Genomic DNA, 14,608 nt, shown 5'->3' with positions numbered 1-14,608 from the left:
CCATAATAAAAACACTTACCTTTATCAACAAGTAAATCTTATCAGGTGCAATCTCCAAAAATTTCTTAAAATGTTCCCTCGCTAACACATTTGATTTAATTGATATGTAGGTTGGGTATTCTCGCTTAAGGAAAGCCTTCAGACTAAAAAAATAAACATTTCAATTATAATATTCAAAATAATCATTCTTCTTACTTTGATATATCTACTTGTTCCTTGATCAGAAAGGTATTCTTCAACTTTGAACAATAACTCCACAATGTTGAAGCCTTATACTTTTTTACATTTTCTGCGAAGTACGATAGCAGGACTTCTTCTGATACACCTTTTATGTGTCTGCGTTTCCTCCAGGCACAGAAAATGTTGTTAAACAGTCTAGGACTGGTATACAAATCTATGAGGGGCGTGATGACCAACTCAATAGACCGGGACCAATGGCTTAACGTGACTTCCGAATTACGAAATAGAATATAGCCTTTTTTTTCCGCCCTGGGTCGGAATCGAACCCGCGACCCTCGCGTCCCTGAGCCGAAACGGACTCCCTTAGGCTATATTCTGCCTAAAAAAATATTGCATTCTTTTTCATACAATGAAAATAAATTTTCAACAACAAACCTGGCTTCTTTAATAATATTTTCAGGAACATACAATTCATCTTCATTAAGGAAAGATTGGGCCATTATTTCCTCAAAATTGAAACACTTTCACGAAACTCCTTTTAACTTTGTTGATAAACAAATTATCACGGTAACCGACTCCCATTCCAACAGCCCCCGCTTTGAGTTTCTAAAACGTCCATTGTTGTTTTTCTGTTTTTGAGGTTTTTTTGATTGTTGAATTTTTTTTACGTTTATAATACTTGTCAATCAAAATAATTCAGTAATTCAATCGAAATAATGGAGGATGTAATAAAATTTTGTATTGTACATGACGATAAAATCTCATTATCTTCTTGAGCGTAATTAGCCAATTCTGAGTTGCTATTTTTGATCGTTCTTTTTATTTTTTGTCTTTACTGGTGTTTGTTTCCAAATATGTTTTTATCAGTACGGATAAAATGATACTATCTGGATGTAATGGAAAAATTGTTATGAGCACCTTGTTTTGATCAATTTGTTATCTCAACCAAAGTTTAAAAATATAAAGTCTACTACTAGTCGAGTCAATAAAGCCGAAAAATCGCCGAAACTTCTTAATCCTCAGAAACAGCTCCGATTTTGATGATTTTTTTTTAAATGTGTGTATTTATATATTATTTGAAATCGGAAACATTTTGGTTGGGGCACGTAAATATTTCTATTGTTTAAACAATAATTTGCTATTTATGGAAAAAATTCCGTTTTCCACGATATTTATTTCAAAGATTTTTTTTATATGGAAACTGAAGTATAAAGAGTAGTTGTTAAGTTAAAATTTCTAGTAAAAAAAAACAATTTTTACAACAAAAAACATAATAAAAATGCAACATAAAACCAAATGCAGAGAACATTTTTTACCCATTCGTGCTTTTCTGAACAGCTTAAACAATGACATAGTTGAATCAAACAGTGTAGTTGTTTTTAAAAATAAATTACAAAAATATCCTCTGGAAATTCATAGCCATAATTACAATTAAGTAGTGCTTATAGGCCGCCCGGAGCAAACAGTGAAATACATCTGTTGGACACTAAAACTTGCTAAGTTAATTTCTGGGAATAAAACAGGCTAATGCCTCTATTCCCCCAATTAATAATAATTAAAAAATTAAAATTTAAAAAAAAATTAATTTTTAATTTTAATTAATAATAATTATTATTATTATTATTATTTTAGTTAAAAATATTAATAGTTCACATAATTGGAAATCCCCTGGAGGTGACCAAATTCATAACTTTTGGTTAAAAAAATTTACTTGTATTCATAAATGCTTACTTGATCACTTTAACGGATTTATTAGGGAACCTAACACATTTCCAGAGTTTTTGGCCCATGGTATAACATATCTGAAACCAAAAGATTCCGATACTAAAATTCCATCAAAATATAGGCCAATCACATGTCTACCTACAATTTATAAAATTATGACATCTTGCATTAAAGTAATAATTTACGACCATTGTCAAAAATTAAATATACTTAATGAAGAACAAAAAGGGTGTGTTAAAGAGTGTTTTGGTTGTAAAGAACAACTCATAATAGATACGGTAATAATGGAACAAGCTAGAAAAAATAATAGAAATATTTATACAGCATTCATAGACTACAAAAAAGCCTATGATTCAGTACCACATTCATGGTTAATTAAAATTCTTAAAATTTATAAAATTAATTTGGATTTGATTAACTTTTTATCTCATGTTATGACATTTTGGAGAACTACTTTAAATTTATCAATAAACAATACTAAATTAAAATCCGAGTCTATTCAAATTAAACGGGGAATTTATCAAGGAGATTCTTTAAGTCCTTTATGGTTTTGTCTAGCCATTAATCCTTTGACAAATCTATTAAATAGCACTGGATATGGTTTCAATATTAGACTTAATAATACCACACTATCCAAATTAAATCACCTTCTTTATATGGATGACATAAAACTTTATGCATCAAAAAAGAATCACATTTTATCTTTACTAACAATAACTGAAAATTTCTCAAATGATATTGGGATGAGTTTTGGTATTGATAAGTGTAAAATGCAATCAATATGTCGCGGTCATTACGAACATTTAGAATATATAACTCAAGAAGGAGAAATAATTAAAAATTTAAATAAAGGAGAATTTTATAAATATTTAGGTATTAATCAATCAAATCATATTCAACATTCAATTATAAAAGACAATTTAGAAAAGCAATTTTATTCAAGAATTAAATTTATTTTAAAATCAAAATTAAACGGTAATAATTTAATTAAAGCAGTTAATACAAATGCTGTTCCATTACTGACCTATTCTTTCGGTGTTATAAAATGGTCCAAAACTAATTTACCGAACATAAACATTAAAACTAGAGTTCTTTTTACCAAATTTAGTAAACACCATCCTAAATCTGCTATTGAAAGATTTAATTTACCACGCGAAAACGGTGGTAGGGGTTTTTCAAATCTAGAAATACTGCTAAAAAATCAAATTGCTTCACTAAAAAATTATTTCCTCAATAGAGCTCGTGATAACACCTTTTTTAATGCTTTGGTTTCAGCCGATAAAGGCTACACACCTTTAAATTTAAGTGATAATATAATTTCAGATATTGTTAAGCCAAATATACCTGACACTATAGCAAATATAAAACAGAAGTCTTTACATGGGAGATACTTTAAAGAACTGGAACAACCAGAAGTTAATATTCAGGCCTCTCATGCATGGCTTAAGAAATCAAATATTCACCCTGAGACGGAGGGTTTTATATTTGCAATACAAGATCGTGTTATGAATACAAGAAATTATAAAAAACACATATGCGGTTTACAATCGATAATTGATAAATGTAGGATTTGCGGAACTGAAGGGGAAACAATTGAACACATCATTTCTTCTTGCACCGTTTTGGCTCAAAGCGAATATAAAAAACGACACGATATATTCGCTAAAATTATACACATGAATTTAGCTGTTAAATTAAATTTATTAAAGAATACACAACCACATTATAGTTATACACCAGAAAGTTACAGTTACAAGTTATATTTTGATAGAACAATTTTAACTGACATTCATATTAAACATAACAGACCAGACATTATAATTTTAAATAAACAACAAAAGCAAGCATATCTTTTAGATATAGCTGTTCCAAATTCACATAATATAACACAGACATATAACACAAAAATTAATAAATATTTAGAGCTCTCCATTGCTATGAGAAATCTTTGGTGTTTAGAAAAAATTTCGATTTTACCACTTGTAATTTCAGCAACGGGAATAGTACCGCAATCTCTTTTTAAAAATTTAAAAATTCTGGATTTAGATAACACATTGGTAGTTGAAATTCAAAAAGGTATATTATTATACTCATGTCACATCGTGAGGAAGTTCCTCAACATTGACACAGAACATAATACACAACAAAGTCAAAATGCGGAGTGGAGACGCCGGTAATTATGTTGATAAGCACTGCACTATTACTTGATAGTAATATCCGTAATAGTGTATGTACTCCGGCAAAATTGCCGTGCCGCCGGGTGGAGGTGGGATAGTAAATTATTATTTAAAAAAAAGGCTACGTTCTATCTCGTGATTCGGAAGTCACGTTAAGCCATTGGTCCCGGTCTATTGAGTTGGTCATCACGCCCCTCATAGATTTGTAAACCAGTCCTAGACTGTGTAACAACATTTTCAACATTATTATTATTATTATTATTATTATTACATCTTAACCTTCCACCACCCGGAGGCACGGCAATTTTGCCGGAGTACATACACTATTACGGATAATACGGTGCGATCAATTAAAAAATAAATCGAGTCGGCGTGTTACCTATGGCAACCCATGCTATAGCATAGGCTCCAAAGCAAACTCGATTTATTTTTTAAATGATCGCTCGATACTATCAAGTAATAGTGCAGTGCTTATCAACATAATTACCGGCGTCTCGCCTCCACATTTTGACTTTTTTGTGTTTTATGTTCTGTGTCGATGTTAAGGAATTTCCTCACAATATGACATGAGTATAATAATATACCTTTTTGAATTTCAACCACCAATGTGTTCTCTAAGTCCAAAATTTTTAAATTTTTAAAAAGAGATTGCGGTACTATTCCCGTTGCTGAAATAACATATTATTAATTGGAGGAGAATAATAATTATTATTATTTTTATTATTAATTGGAGGAATAGAGGCATTAGCCTGTTTTATTCCCAGAAATTAACTTAGCAATCTTTAGTGTAGGATTTTCACTGTTTGCTCCGTTCGAGTCGCGGCCGGGCCGCCATAAGTACTACTTAATTGTAATTATGGCTATGAATTTCCAGAGGATATTTTTGTAATTTATTTTTAAGAACAACTGCACTGTTTGATTCAAATATGTCATTGCTTAAGCTGTTCAGAAAGACACGAATGGGTAAGAAATGTTCTCTGAATTTGGTTTTATGTTGCATTTTTATTAAGTTTTTTTGTTGTAAAAATTGTTTTTTTACTAGAAATTTTAACTTAACAACTATTCTTTATACTTCAGTTTCCATATAAAAAAAAACTTTGAAATAAATATCCTGGAAAACGGAATTTTTTCCATAAATAGCAAATTATTGTTTAAACAATATAAATATTTACGTGCCCCAAACAAAATGTTTCTGATTTCAAATAATATATAAATACACACATTTAAAAAAAAATCATCAAAATCGGAGCTGTTTCTGAGGATTAAGAAGTAAAAACCTTCATTGACTCGACTATACTTAACGTATGTTCCAATAGTTTTGGCACAAAATTCAAGGATCTAAAAATACATATGTTGTAATGATAAAATATCAAAACTGCTTTGGAAACAAAAAATTGTTTATTTTCTTGACATTAGTTAGACAAGTCGCTTTTTTATATCAGTTGCATGAAAATATCTGTAGATTCTGAAAGTTATACAGGATGACTGACGAAAAACCTTTGACGCTGTATCTTACTTATTTGTTATCCGATTTGAAAAAGTGACACATCAAATGAAGTAGTTCGAACAACACTTCAACATTATCTGATTAGATATTTTTTTCGACATCTATTTTTTGACAGACGATAGCCAAGTTTTTTTTTTCAAATTACACTTAAATTTTTTTATTCGTTCTTATAGAGAATTTTCTTCTGAATAACCGTGTATTAAAATAAAGAACAAAAAAATTTATTTTAATTGAAAAAAAATTGAAAAATCAAGTAACCAAATTTATAAACAATAAAAATCTATTCTAATTGCTCAAAATTGCCTCCATGCTGTTCCAGACATTTCCGACATCTTCTAGAAACGCTCATCGTTGCATTAAGTAAAAATTTTTGGGGTATTTCCTGACAGACTTGCATTACTTTTCTTCTTAACTCTTCCCGAGTACCCGGTGGAGTCAAATAAACATTGTTTCGAATGTAACCCCATAGAAAGGAATCCAATGGATTCAAATCTGGCGATCTAGCCGGCCATCGAATAGGTCCGTAAGTACCCATCCATCGAGCACCAAAATTATCATTTAAAAATGCAACATTCATGCGTGCATTATGTGGTGTGGCGCCGTCCTGATGAAATACGATTCTGTTCAAAACTGCTAGCGGCATTTCATCTAGAAAGTTGCTTATTTCGTTTGATAACAGAGCATGATATTTTGCCTGATTAAGACAGCCATCAATAAAAAAGGGACCAACTAGTCTATCTCCAAGAATGCCGCACCACACATTTACACTAAATCGTCTTTGAAAATTTTGTTCCACAACTACGAGTACATGATGATTTTCTCGGCTCCAATGACGATGGTTGTTTCGATTAAATGCACCATTTTTGCCAAAAGTGCATTCATCTGACCAAAGCACACGACGGTAAAAAATAGGATCTTCTCTTAATTTATTAATAAAATAAGTACAAAATTCAATCCTACGCTGAGGGTCGTTTTCATAAAGAGCATGTACCTTTCGTGGTATGTAGGGAAAAAAATTATGTTTGTTGAGAATATGTTGAACTGTTTGTTGAGATACTTGCAGATGGTGAGCAATTTCTCGGGTAGACGTGTTTGGGTTTTCTTCAACATGAAGCAAAACATTTAATTCCAAATCTTCATCTTGGATTTCACGAGCAGTTTTTCTAGGTTTTTTGAATGATCCATAATTTCTTAAATTCCGAACCAGTCTTTGAAATTTGTCCACACTTGGCAATACCCTATCAGGAAAACGGTTTCTATAGCGTCGCAAAGCTCTTGCACTGCTACTACCGCATTCAAAATAAGTTTGTATCATGTCCACACATTCGCCGTTATCCATTGTAATGGTTAAACGTTAAAAATCGTTACTATTTATGACCAAAGAATCAAATAGTTTTGACAAATAGTGTGACTGACAAATATCCAGAGCTCACGTAGTCATTTCGAGCATTTAGAATAAACTTTTCTTTTGTTTACTTTGATCACTTGATTTTTAAGTTTTGTACATTTACTCTTTAATTTCTTGACTTTTGTTTAATGTATGGGTATACTTCTTTGCATTTTTATATTCAGAAAATAAATCTCTGCAATAATCAACTAAAAAAAATGTACAGTGCCATTTGAAAAATACAAGTTGATGTTCATATGTCAAAAACTGGATGCAATTTTTTCTTTTAATTTAGTTGGTATCGAAGTGTTTTGAAAATTATTTCACTTGATGTGTCATTTATTCAAATCGGATAAAAAATAAGCAAGATACAGCATCAAAGGTTTTTCGTCAGTCACCCTGTATTAACAACTGCCTCACTAAATTGGTTGATTTTATACACCCACATCACGTTGAAGACGATATAATGTTTTGGGCCGACTTGACGTCCTGGCATTACGCAAGAGCAACTCAAAATTGGCGTCACCAAAATAACGTACATACCTTTTGTACCAAAACAAGATAACCCCCATAATTTAACTCAGGCCCGCCCAATAGAAGCTTTTTGGGCACATTTATCTCGCAAAGTGTATGATGGAGGATGGCAAGCCGAAAATGAGAAACAACTACGGCGTAGAATTTTTAGAAAGATACGCAAAATAGATGTTCAAACCGTCCAGAACCTAATGCGCAGAAAATTGCGCTTAGTTGAGGATCACGGGCCCTGTTATTTAGTTTAAGAGGCCGATTTCAAGTTGAGTTGCAACTTGTATTGTCATGGTAAAGGGCACAAAATTGCAAGTTTGAGAAAGATGATGCATATTAGTAATTAATGTGTAGGACACAGATAGCTACACATTTGCGCTGCACCACCTATTTGTCACCCTGACTTGAAATCGGGCTCTAAGTTAATAATTTTGTTAGTTACTAAGCCGTTGATTATAACAAATATTAATTGTTTAAAAAAGTTATTTATTACAAAAATATATGGTCAAATATTTTGTGTCAAAACTATTGGAACATCCGTTATACTTTAACCAAAATAGGTAATAATGAAGAATGAAGTCGTGTGTGCTATACAGGGTGAGTGGTGTTAAACCTGAAATACTTTGGGTAAAGGTAGTGTACAGACAACCGAATCCAAAAGTCTTATGGCATTTAACTCTCCGGCAAACGGTTAACGGGATAAAAGGGAAAATCCCTACGGAAGAACTGTGGGAAACCGCTGATTCAAATTACTAATTTACCTGGAGTCCACACCCTCCCACTCCGTGGCGGGTGCAGTTACAACAAATGTTCAAAATGGCCGCCATTGGCGCGGATACAAGCTTTAGCACGTCTCAACCACGATTGACGGTCACCATCAAAATTGCCCATTTCGATCCGGATGGTTTCAGCGGCAGCAAAAATTCTGTTACGCACTTCATCTACTGTGTGTGAGGTTAATAAATTCTCGTACCGTGCCGGCCACCTTCTAGGGCCATTCCATCCAATCCACCGTCGAGGGTATGGAATGTGGAGATGCACCATCATGTAAAAACCATGTCGATTTAATGGCATGTTGTCCAATGCATTATCTAACAGTAGGGGCAGGTCGCCATAAAAAAACGATAATAAGAAGCAGCAGATTCAACAATTCCTGCACAAATGTTGATGGAAAATCGCTGCTGGAAATTGGATTATCTCGGGTAAAACACACTTCATCTGCTGCTAAAACTCTAGCAGGAAAGTCACGATCACCAGCGCTTTTTGGTAAAAACCATTTACAAAAACGACGACGCACTGGATAGTCTGCAGGACTTAATCCTTGAACTCTTTGTACATGATAAATTGATAAAGATAAAGTAGTTGTTCATGCAAAGTCCTAAATACGACCCATTGTGACACATTACATTGCCTGGCCAATTGTCTGGTACTTAACCCTGGATTCTTTTCCGTTACGTGTAAAATTTGCTCTTCAACATTTAACACGCGATTTGATCGTTGTGGACCTCGTCCACGCATTGAAGGCTGAATTAATCCGGTTTCTCGCAACCTTTGGGCAACTTCCACAAAAGTTGGGCACTCTTCTGTTAGGAAACCGAGTGCGATACAAACGAATCGCTGCAGATGCATTTCCGCGACATTCTCCGTAAAGTAGATACATATCCGCGTACTCAACATTCGAAAAAGGAATGATTTTGAATAAATTTGTCATCGACAAGTGAATTTCTACCAACTGACTAATTTATCAGTTATTCCAGCGAATGAAGGTAACAAAAATGCACAAAAACATTGATAAGTCCCGACTGGCAAAAAGTTTCCAATACACTTTTGTTTTTCAACAAAAATGCGAGTGAAGCAGTGGACCTCAAATACGGCATTTTCGGCAAAAAAAAAAATGTCAAAGCCCAAAATACCATACGGCTTTTTTGTATAGCTTAACAAGTAGTACTGAGCGATCCAAAAGTCTTTCTATCAAGTGAGCTGTGACATTATTATAATTACACCATAAAATAAAAAAATGTGAAATTAAAAATATCAAAGGATACGGACAGGCTAATAAAACATATTATGATTTTTATTTAAATATGAGCCAAATATGCTGCAACCCAACGACATACGTTTCCACTGTCATGGCCACTTGATAGAAAGACTTTTGTATCGCTCAGTATATGTGTGCCAAGTATTGCAGCTTATACACCACTCGCCCTGTATAGTTGACTCAAGTTGCAAAAAACCACTTGTCATTTGCAACAGCATTTTTTCAATATTTTTGAACCAAATAAAGGTACAAAGGGACCAGAAAATCATAGTTTGGATTGAATATTTTCCGTATAAGTACAGATTTAAAGTAATTTCAAATGACTAATGCCATAAAAGTGTTGTTGCAAAGGTAAAGTGGTTTTCTGCAACTTGAATCAACTATAGTTATGCAGGCCCACACAAGCACGAACACGAACCATTTAGTCTACATAGTGTAACGGTCCGAATAGGTTCGATAAATTAAGAATTTTAATTTTAAAATAATTTCAACGAAATATTTTAAATACCGTTCATTTGCGACGGAAATGCTGGCCAGTTGTAAATTTTATTGAAGCCGTGTCGGCACCACATTCCTCAAGTGAAATCTGCCAACCTTTCTTTGAAAATGCAGGTACACGTCCTGTCCGAAAACAACACAGAGATAACAGTTTTTATGGGAAAAGAAACATTACAAAATTTACTCGTTCGACAATTTGGGGAGTCCAGTTAAAATCAGGGGATAATTGAATTAATGAATTTGATGTTAGCAGGTTTCAAATTGAGAGAACAACAAAATTAATGTTCATTAGGTTAATTTACTTTTTTTAGCATTCTCAAATTTATGGCATATTTGTAATTAAAGGGCGAGAATTGCAAATTAAAAACAGAGCGCTTTATCGTAGAAAATAACTAGAATCGTTTGCACTTTTAGTTAGAAAAGTAACAAAGCAAAGTAGAAAGGGAGTCGGTAGAAAACACAGAGGACCGGGTAACGGTAAAGCCAGGTAGTCGTAGAAATCAGACGTGTGAGTGAGAGAGAGAGAGAATGAAATTTACGAAGTAATTATTAATTAGAACGGTTTTGGGGAATCAAACCAATATAGAACAATTTTTAGAAGTAACAGATCAACGGAATTTAGTTGCATGACATGACAATTACGTAACAGCGTTTCAAGCCCAATTTATGTTTCAAAATAAGGTTAATTTGTTTCATTTTAATTATGTTTGATTCATTTTAATTCTGTTTGTCTCATTTTAATTATGTTTATTTCATTTTAATTATGTTTGATTCTTGGTGCTGATTTTTGTTATTGTATAGAGTCGGTAATTCAGTGTTCCTGTTAATTCTGTTTGTTCCATTTTTTAGATTGTGTTTGTTTCTTGATGTTGATGTTTATTATTGTATAGAGTCAGTAATTTTGTGTTCTTTTTCAGAGTTCTAATTCACCAACAAACTATGTACATTCGGTCTGGTCCTAACAAAAGTTTAAAGTTGAACATTTAAAATAATGGTGGAAAAACGGAAACTGTAATTTCAAAAGTTCTAGAGATTTCGAAAAGGCGTCGCGATCGGCGTAAAGTAGAACCGAGCTGATTGGTCACTTTGGTCAAGTAGGGGTTGCGAAAGTGGGGTGCGCCAGAAATGATAAAACCGATTGCGGGACGGGAAACAAGGCTTTTTTGATTCACTCGGGGTTTGATCTCCAAAGTAGCCGGAGGTACGTTCAGTACTTCCAGCAGCCATTTTGTGACCACGTTCTTTACATTCACAAGGTAAATTATTTCTCTAATTCTGGTACATTATTTGTAGTCGTGATTTAATTAGTCAACCAGCATTTAGTTCTTTATCGTTCTAAAGTAAAGATTATATTATTTTCGTGAGTATCTGATGACCACGGGACTCTTTAGAATCTTGTATTAATTTCTTTATCGCGAAGTATGTGATCTTCTTGCATTTACCGATTGGGGAACCGTGCTTTCATCAAGGGGAACTAGTATAAATTCATTATAAAACATTTTCATTTATTATGTATGTTTTGGAGTCTCGAGATCGGGAAACTACCGCCAGTGTCCATCGCACTCAATTAGCTGTGGTCCGGCGTAAGAGCACAAAATTCAGCCGCGTCACCCCCAAGGGGGCCAGCGACCAAACTAGGCCAGCTGACACGTGAAGAGAGGTACCCTTTGGCCCTGTTAGAACCTTTTTTCCCTTTTATTTTCGACCATCGGAGTAGACCGGGGTGATCTATGAGATTCCAGGGCATCGCGTCGGGTTCAATTTAATTGGGGTAATTGAAATCTAAATCGGATCACATAGTTCGCATCTCAAACTTCCATAATGCTGTTCGCGCCAGAAACTTCTGTATTTGCCCAGCGTAGTCATTTATTCATGAGTCAAGTCTCAATTCGAGGGCCGCGAGTCAAATCTCATTAGGTCAAATTTCCACCAACTTCTGTTATCAAATTCATTTATTTATTTCTATAATTTGTTGGGACCAAACGCCACCACACTCGATTATTTGTTAAATAAAATTTAAGTGAAGTGTGCTCGATCGTTTTAATTCTATTTTTTTGGAAAACCTCCGAAGGTACGGCCTCTCGTTAGAACCTAATTCAACAAAATAAAAATAAAACACAACGTAGGATCCATAAATATTTCTTTTCTCATTATTTTTGTTTCGTATTTTTCCGCAAAATTTCATCCGAGGGAATGCGGCAACCAACAATACACCCAATGAGGGAGAAAAAAAATCATGGAGGAGAAGTCAAGGAAGTCGAAAGGTTACAATAGTTAGTTGCCTACTAAAATAATGGCGTTAAGGTAGGCATTACACCTCCGAGATTTCCTTGGGATTTCCTTTACCGAACACTCGCCCACACACGGAGAGGATTTTCCTCGAGGAAATTCTCAAACCCAACAATTACCAACACAAGGCACGCAGGGAGAAATAAAAAAATCGATCTCAAGGCGGAAAAAGAATTGATTTTTCTTCGGTATTTTGTCACTGTTCGAAAATCCTGTTCCTTTTGTTTCTTGACTTTTGCGGATTTGGCTGGAGTAGAAGGCCCAAGGGTTCCACTAATGCTTGGGGACGCACCATCGTTACTACTCGTCAAATGTTAGATGGCCGCTGAGATTCGGATGCGCAATGGTAACGGTAGGAGTGGGGATGTCACTTGTTCGAGCGTCGCAGCAGTGGAAACATTGGTACACTCCAAACCATGGGACCATGACTTTTAAAACTACAGTGAAACATAAGCACAGTGAAACATATTTATCGCGGAATCAGGCGATTCAAAATCAAAGAAATTCCTTTTCCCTTGCCATTCAACGTGGAAACGCTGCAAGCATTCGGGGCACTTTTTCCAGATTCCGGAAATCGGAAATTTTTGTATTAAATATAAAACTAAAATGTTATGTAATTATGTTATTAATATTTTAAATTTAAACGATTAATATGACATGAATTAGGTATATGGAATAATGTCTTTGATTTCGTAATACATAACAGTTTATTAAAATAATGAATAATTCTTTGTGCCTCATCTTACCGTATTCGAATTCTGGGAAATTGTTTACGGCATTATGTAAAAGTGGCTGAAGCGCTGCGAATAACGAACATCTGTTTGTAATTGTAATTTAAGCGAACGGTCCAATCGACTCGTCCACCGACAAAATAGCAAGAACAGGTACTTTTATGATTTTGAAATTTAAGGAGACGTAATTATCAAAATGTACAACGTGTGTTAACAATAAGAGCAACTTTATGGGTGTTATTTTCTAAAAAGGAGAAATGTAAAAATTGCAATGCCGTTGGAAATTTAGTGGGAAAGGTACCTATTTATTATTATTTAGGTAATAAAAATTGCAGATCACAAATGCGTTGAAGACTCACAATACGTCAGTACAGATTACAGCTACAGAATTAAAATCTCGTCGACAACGCGAAGTTAGAACAAGTCGATTTCTGTATCTGAGCGTAGCCAACGTTAAATGAACTAGCCGTGCTCAAGTAAATTTGGCAACAATGCCCGCAGACCTAGGATCGAGTCAGTTTGTGCAGATTTGCATGTGTGTACACAGTGATCTTAACGTTTTAACTTCAGAAAACTGTGTTTATTTCCAAAATTTTAAGCTACCAAGTTGTTTAAAAGTTGAAGGGAATTTAGTATAGAGTTTGTGAAATAAATTGTGGCATTTTCTTCTGGAATTAAAGGCGTCAACTTGGTGGAAGTTAAACCGAGACAAACCTAACCTAACTTTTGTGTGTTAAACGAAATATCGTTGGTTCTAACTTCTAACAGGTATTTAAAATTTAAATATTATTCAAACATGCCTAGTAGGTGTTGTGTAACAGGCTGTAAAAGTAATTACGACTCGTCTTTAAGAAATGCACAAAACAATCGCGGTGTACCTAGGTATTAGGCATTCACGATCTTTTTGGGACCGAGTTGGCTATGAGCATCTAGTGATTTTGTTGGCAGTACCTCGGTGATAACTATATTCCCTAAAGGAAATTGACACTTTTTGTGTTAGGTTAGGTTGTTTTCAAATTAAGGTTATATTATCTGAATAGGTACATTGTTGCCGAATCTCTTAAATCTGGTCTATTCTTTTAAAATTGGAAATAACATCGTATAATGGAAATTTTTTGTCGTAACAAAATTATTTTGGCAGTTTTCACTTTTCCTTTGGCCAAAATTAATTATTTTTACACACTTAATACATCATTTACTTTCTTACGAATATTATAAAAATAAATCAGGCAATACGGTGGCAAGAAAATGTCGAACAGACACTGACAGAAAAAAAAGTTGCATCCGTTGCATCACTGAATCAGTTAGTCCAACATGAAAAGAAAAAATCATAGCCAACTCGGTCCCAAAAAGATCGTGAATGCCTTATAAGTGTTTTCAAATGTCCCAAAAATGTAGAGCGCAAACAAACATGGTTAAAAGCAATCCCTTGAAAAAACTTCAGCTTCAAGTGTGGTCTGTCAATTACATTTTAGTTCTGATGATATGATTTTATATGATAAACATTTGCAACCTGATGGAAGCTGTAAACAATTGCTTTTAAAAAGCCCC

The 14,608-nt window shown here is 33.9% G+C and overlaps 1 protein-coding gene across 1 annotated transcript in view; it reads right to left on the bottom strand.

The window, feature by feature from the left end:
* The window catches only part of LOC138129410 (uncharacterized), a 35,975-nt gene that overhangs the window by 3,637 nt on the left and 17,730 nt on the right, over positions 1-14,608 (bottom strand). The window contains exons 2-3 of the mRNA XM_069045701.1: positions 196-548; positions 20-143 (exon numbers count right to left, since the gene is read on the bottom strand). Of these exons, the coding sequence (XP_068901802.1) occupies positions 20-143; positions 196-548 (477 nt within the window). The remainder of the gene's footprint in view (positions 1-19; positions 144-195; positions 549-14,608) is intronic.

This window comes from Tenebrio molitor, chromosome 4 (assembly GCF_963966145.1).
Source record: "Tenebrio molitor chromosome 4, icTenMoli1.1, whole genome shotgun sequence".
Taxonomy (NCBI): Eukaryota; Metazoa; Arthropoda; class Insecta; order Coleoptera; family Tenebrionidae; genus Tenebrio; species Tenebrio molitor.
The sequence above is the reverse complement of the archived record's forward strand: the minus strand, read 5'-3'. Positions and strand labels throughout refer to the sequence as shown.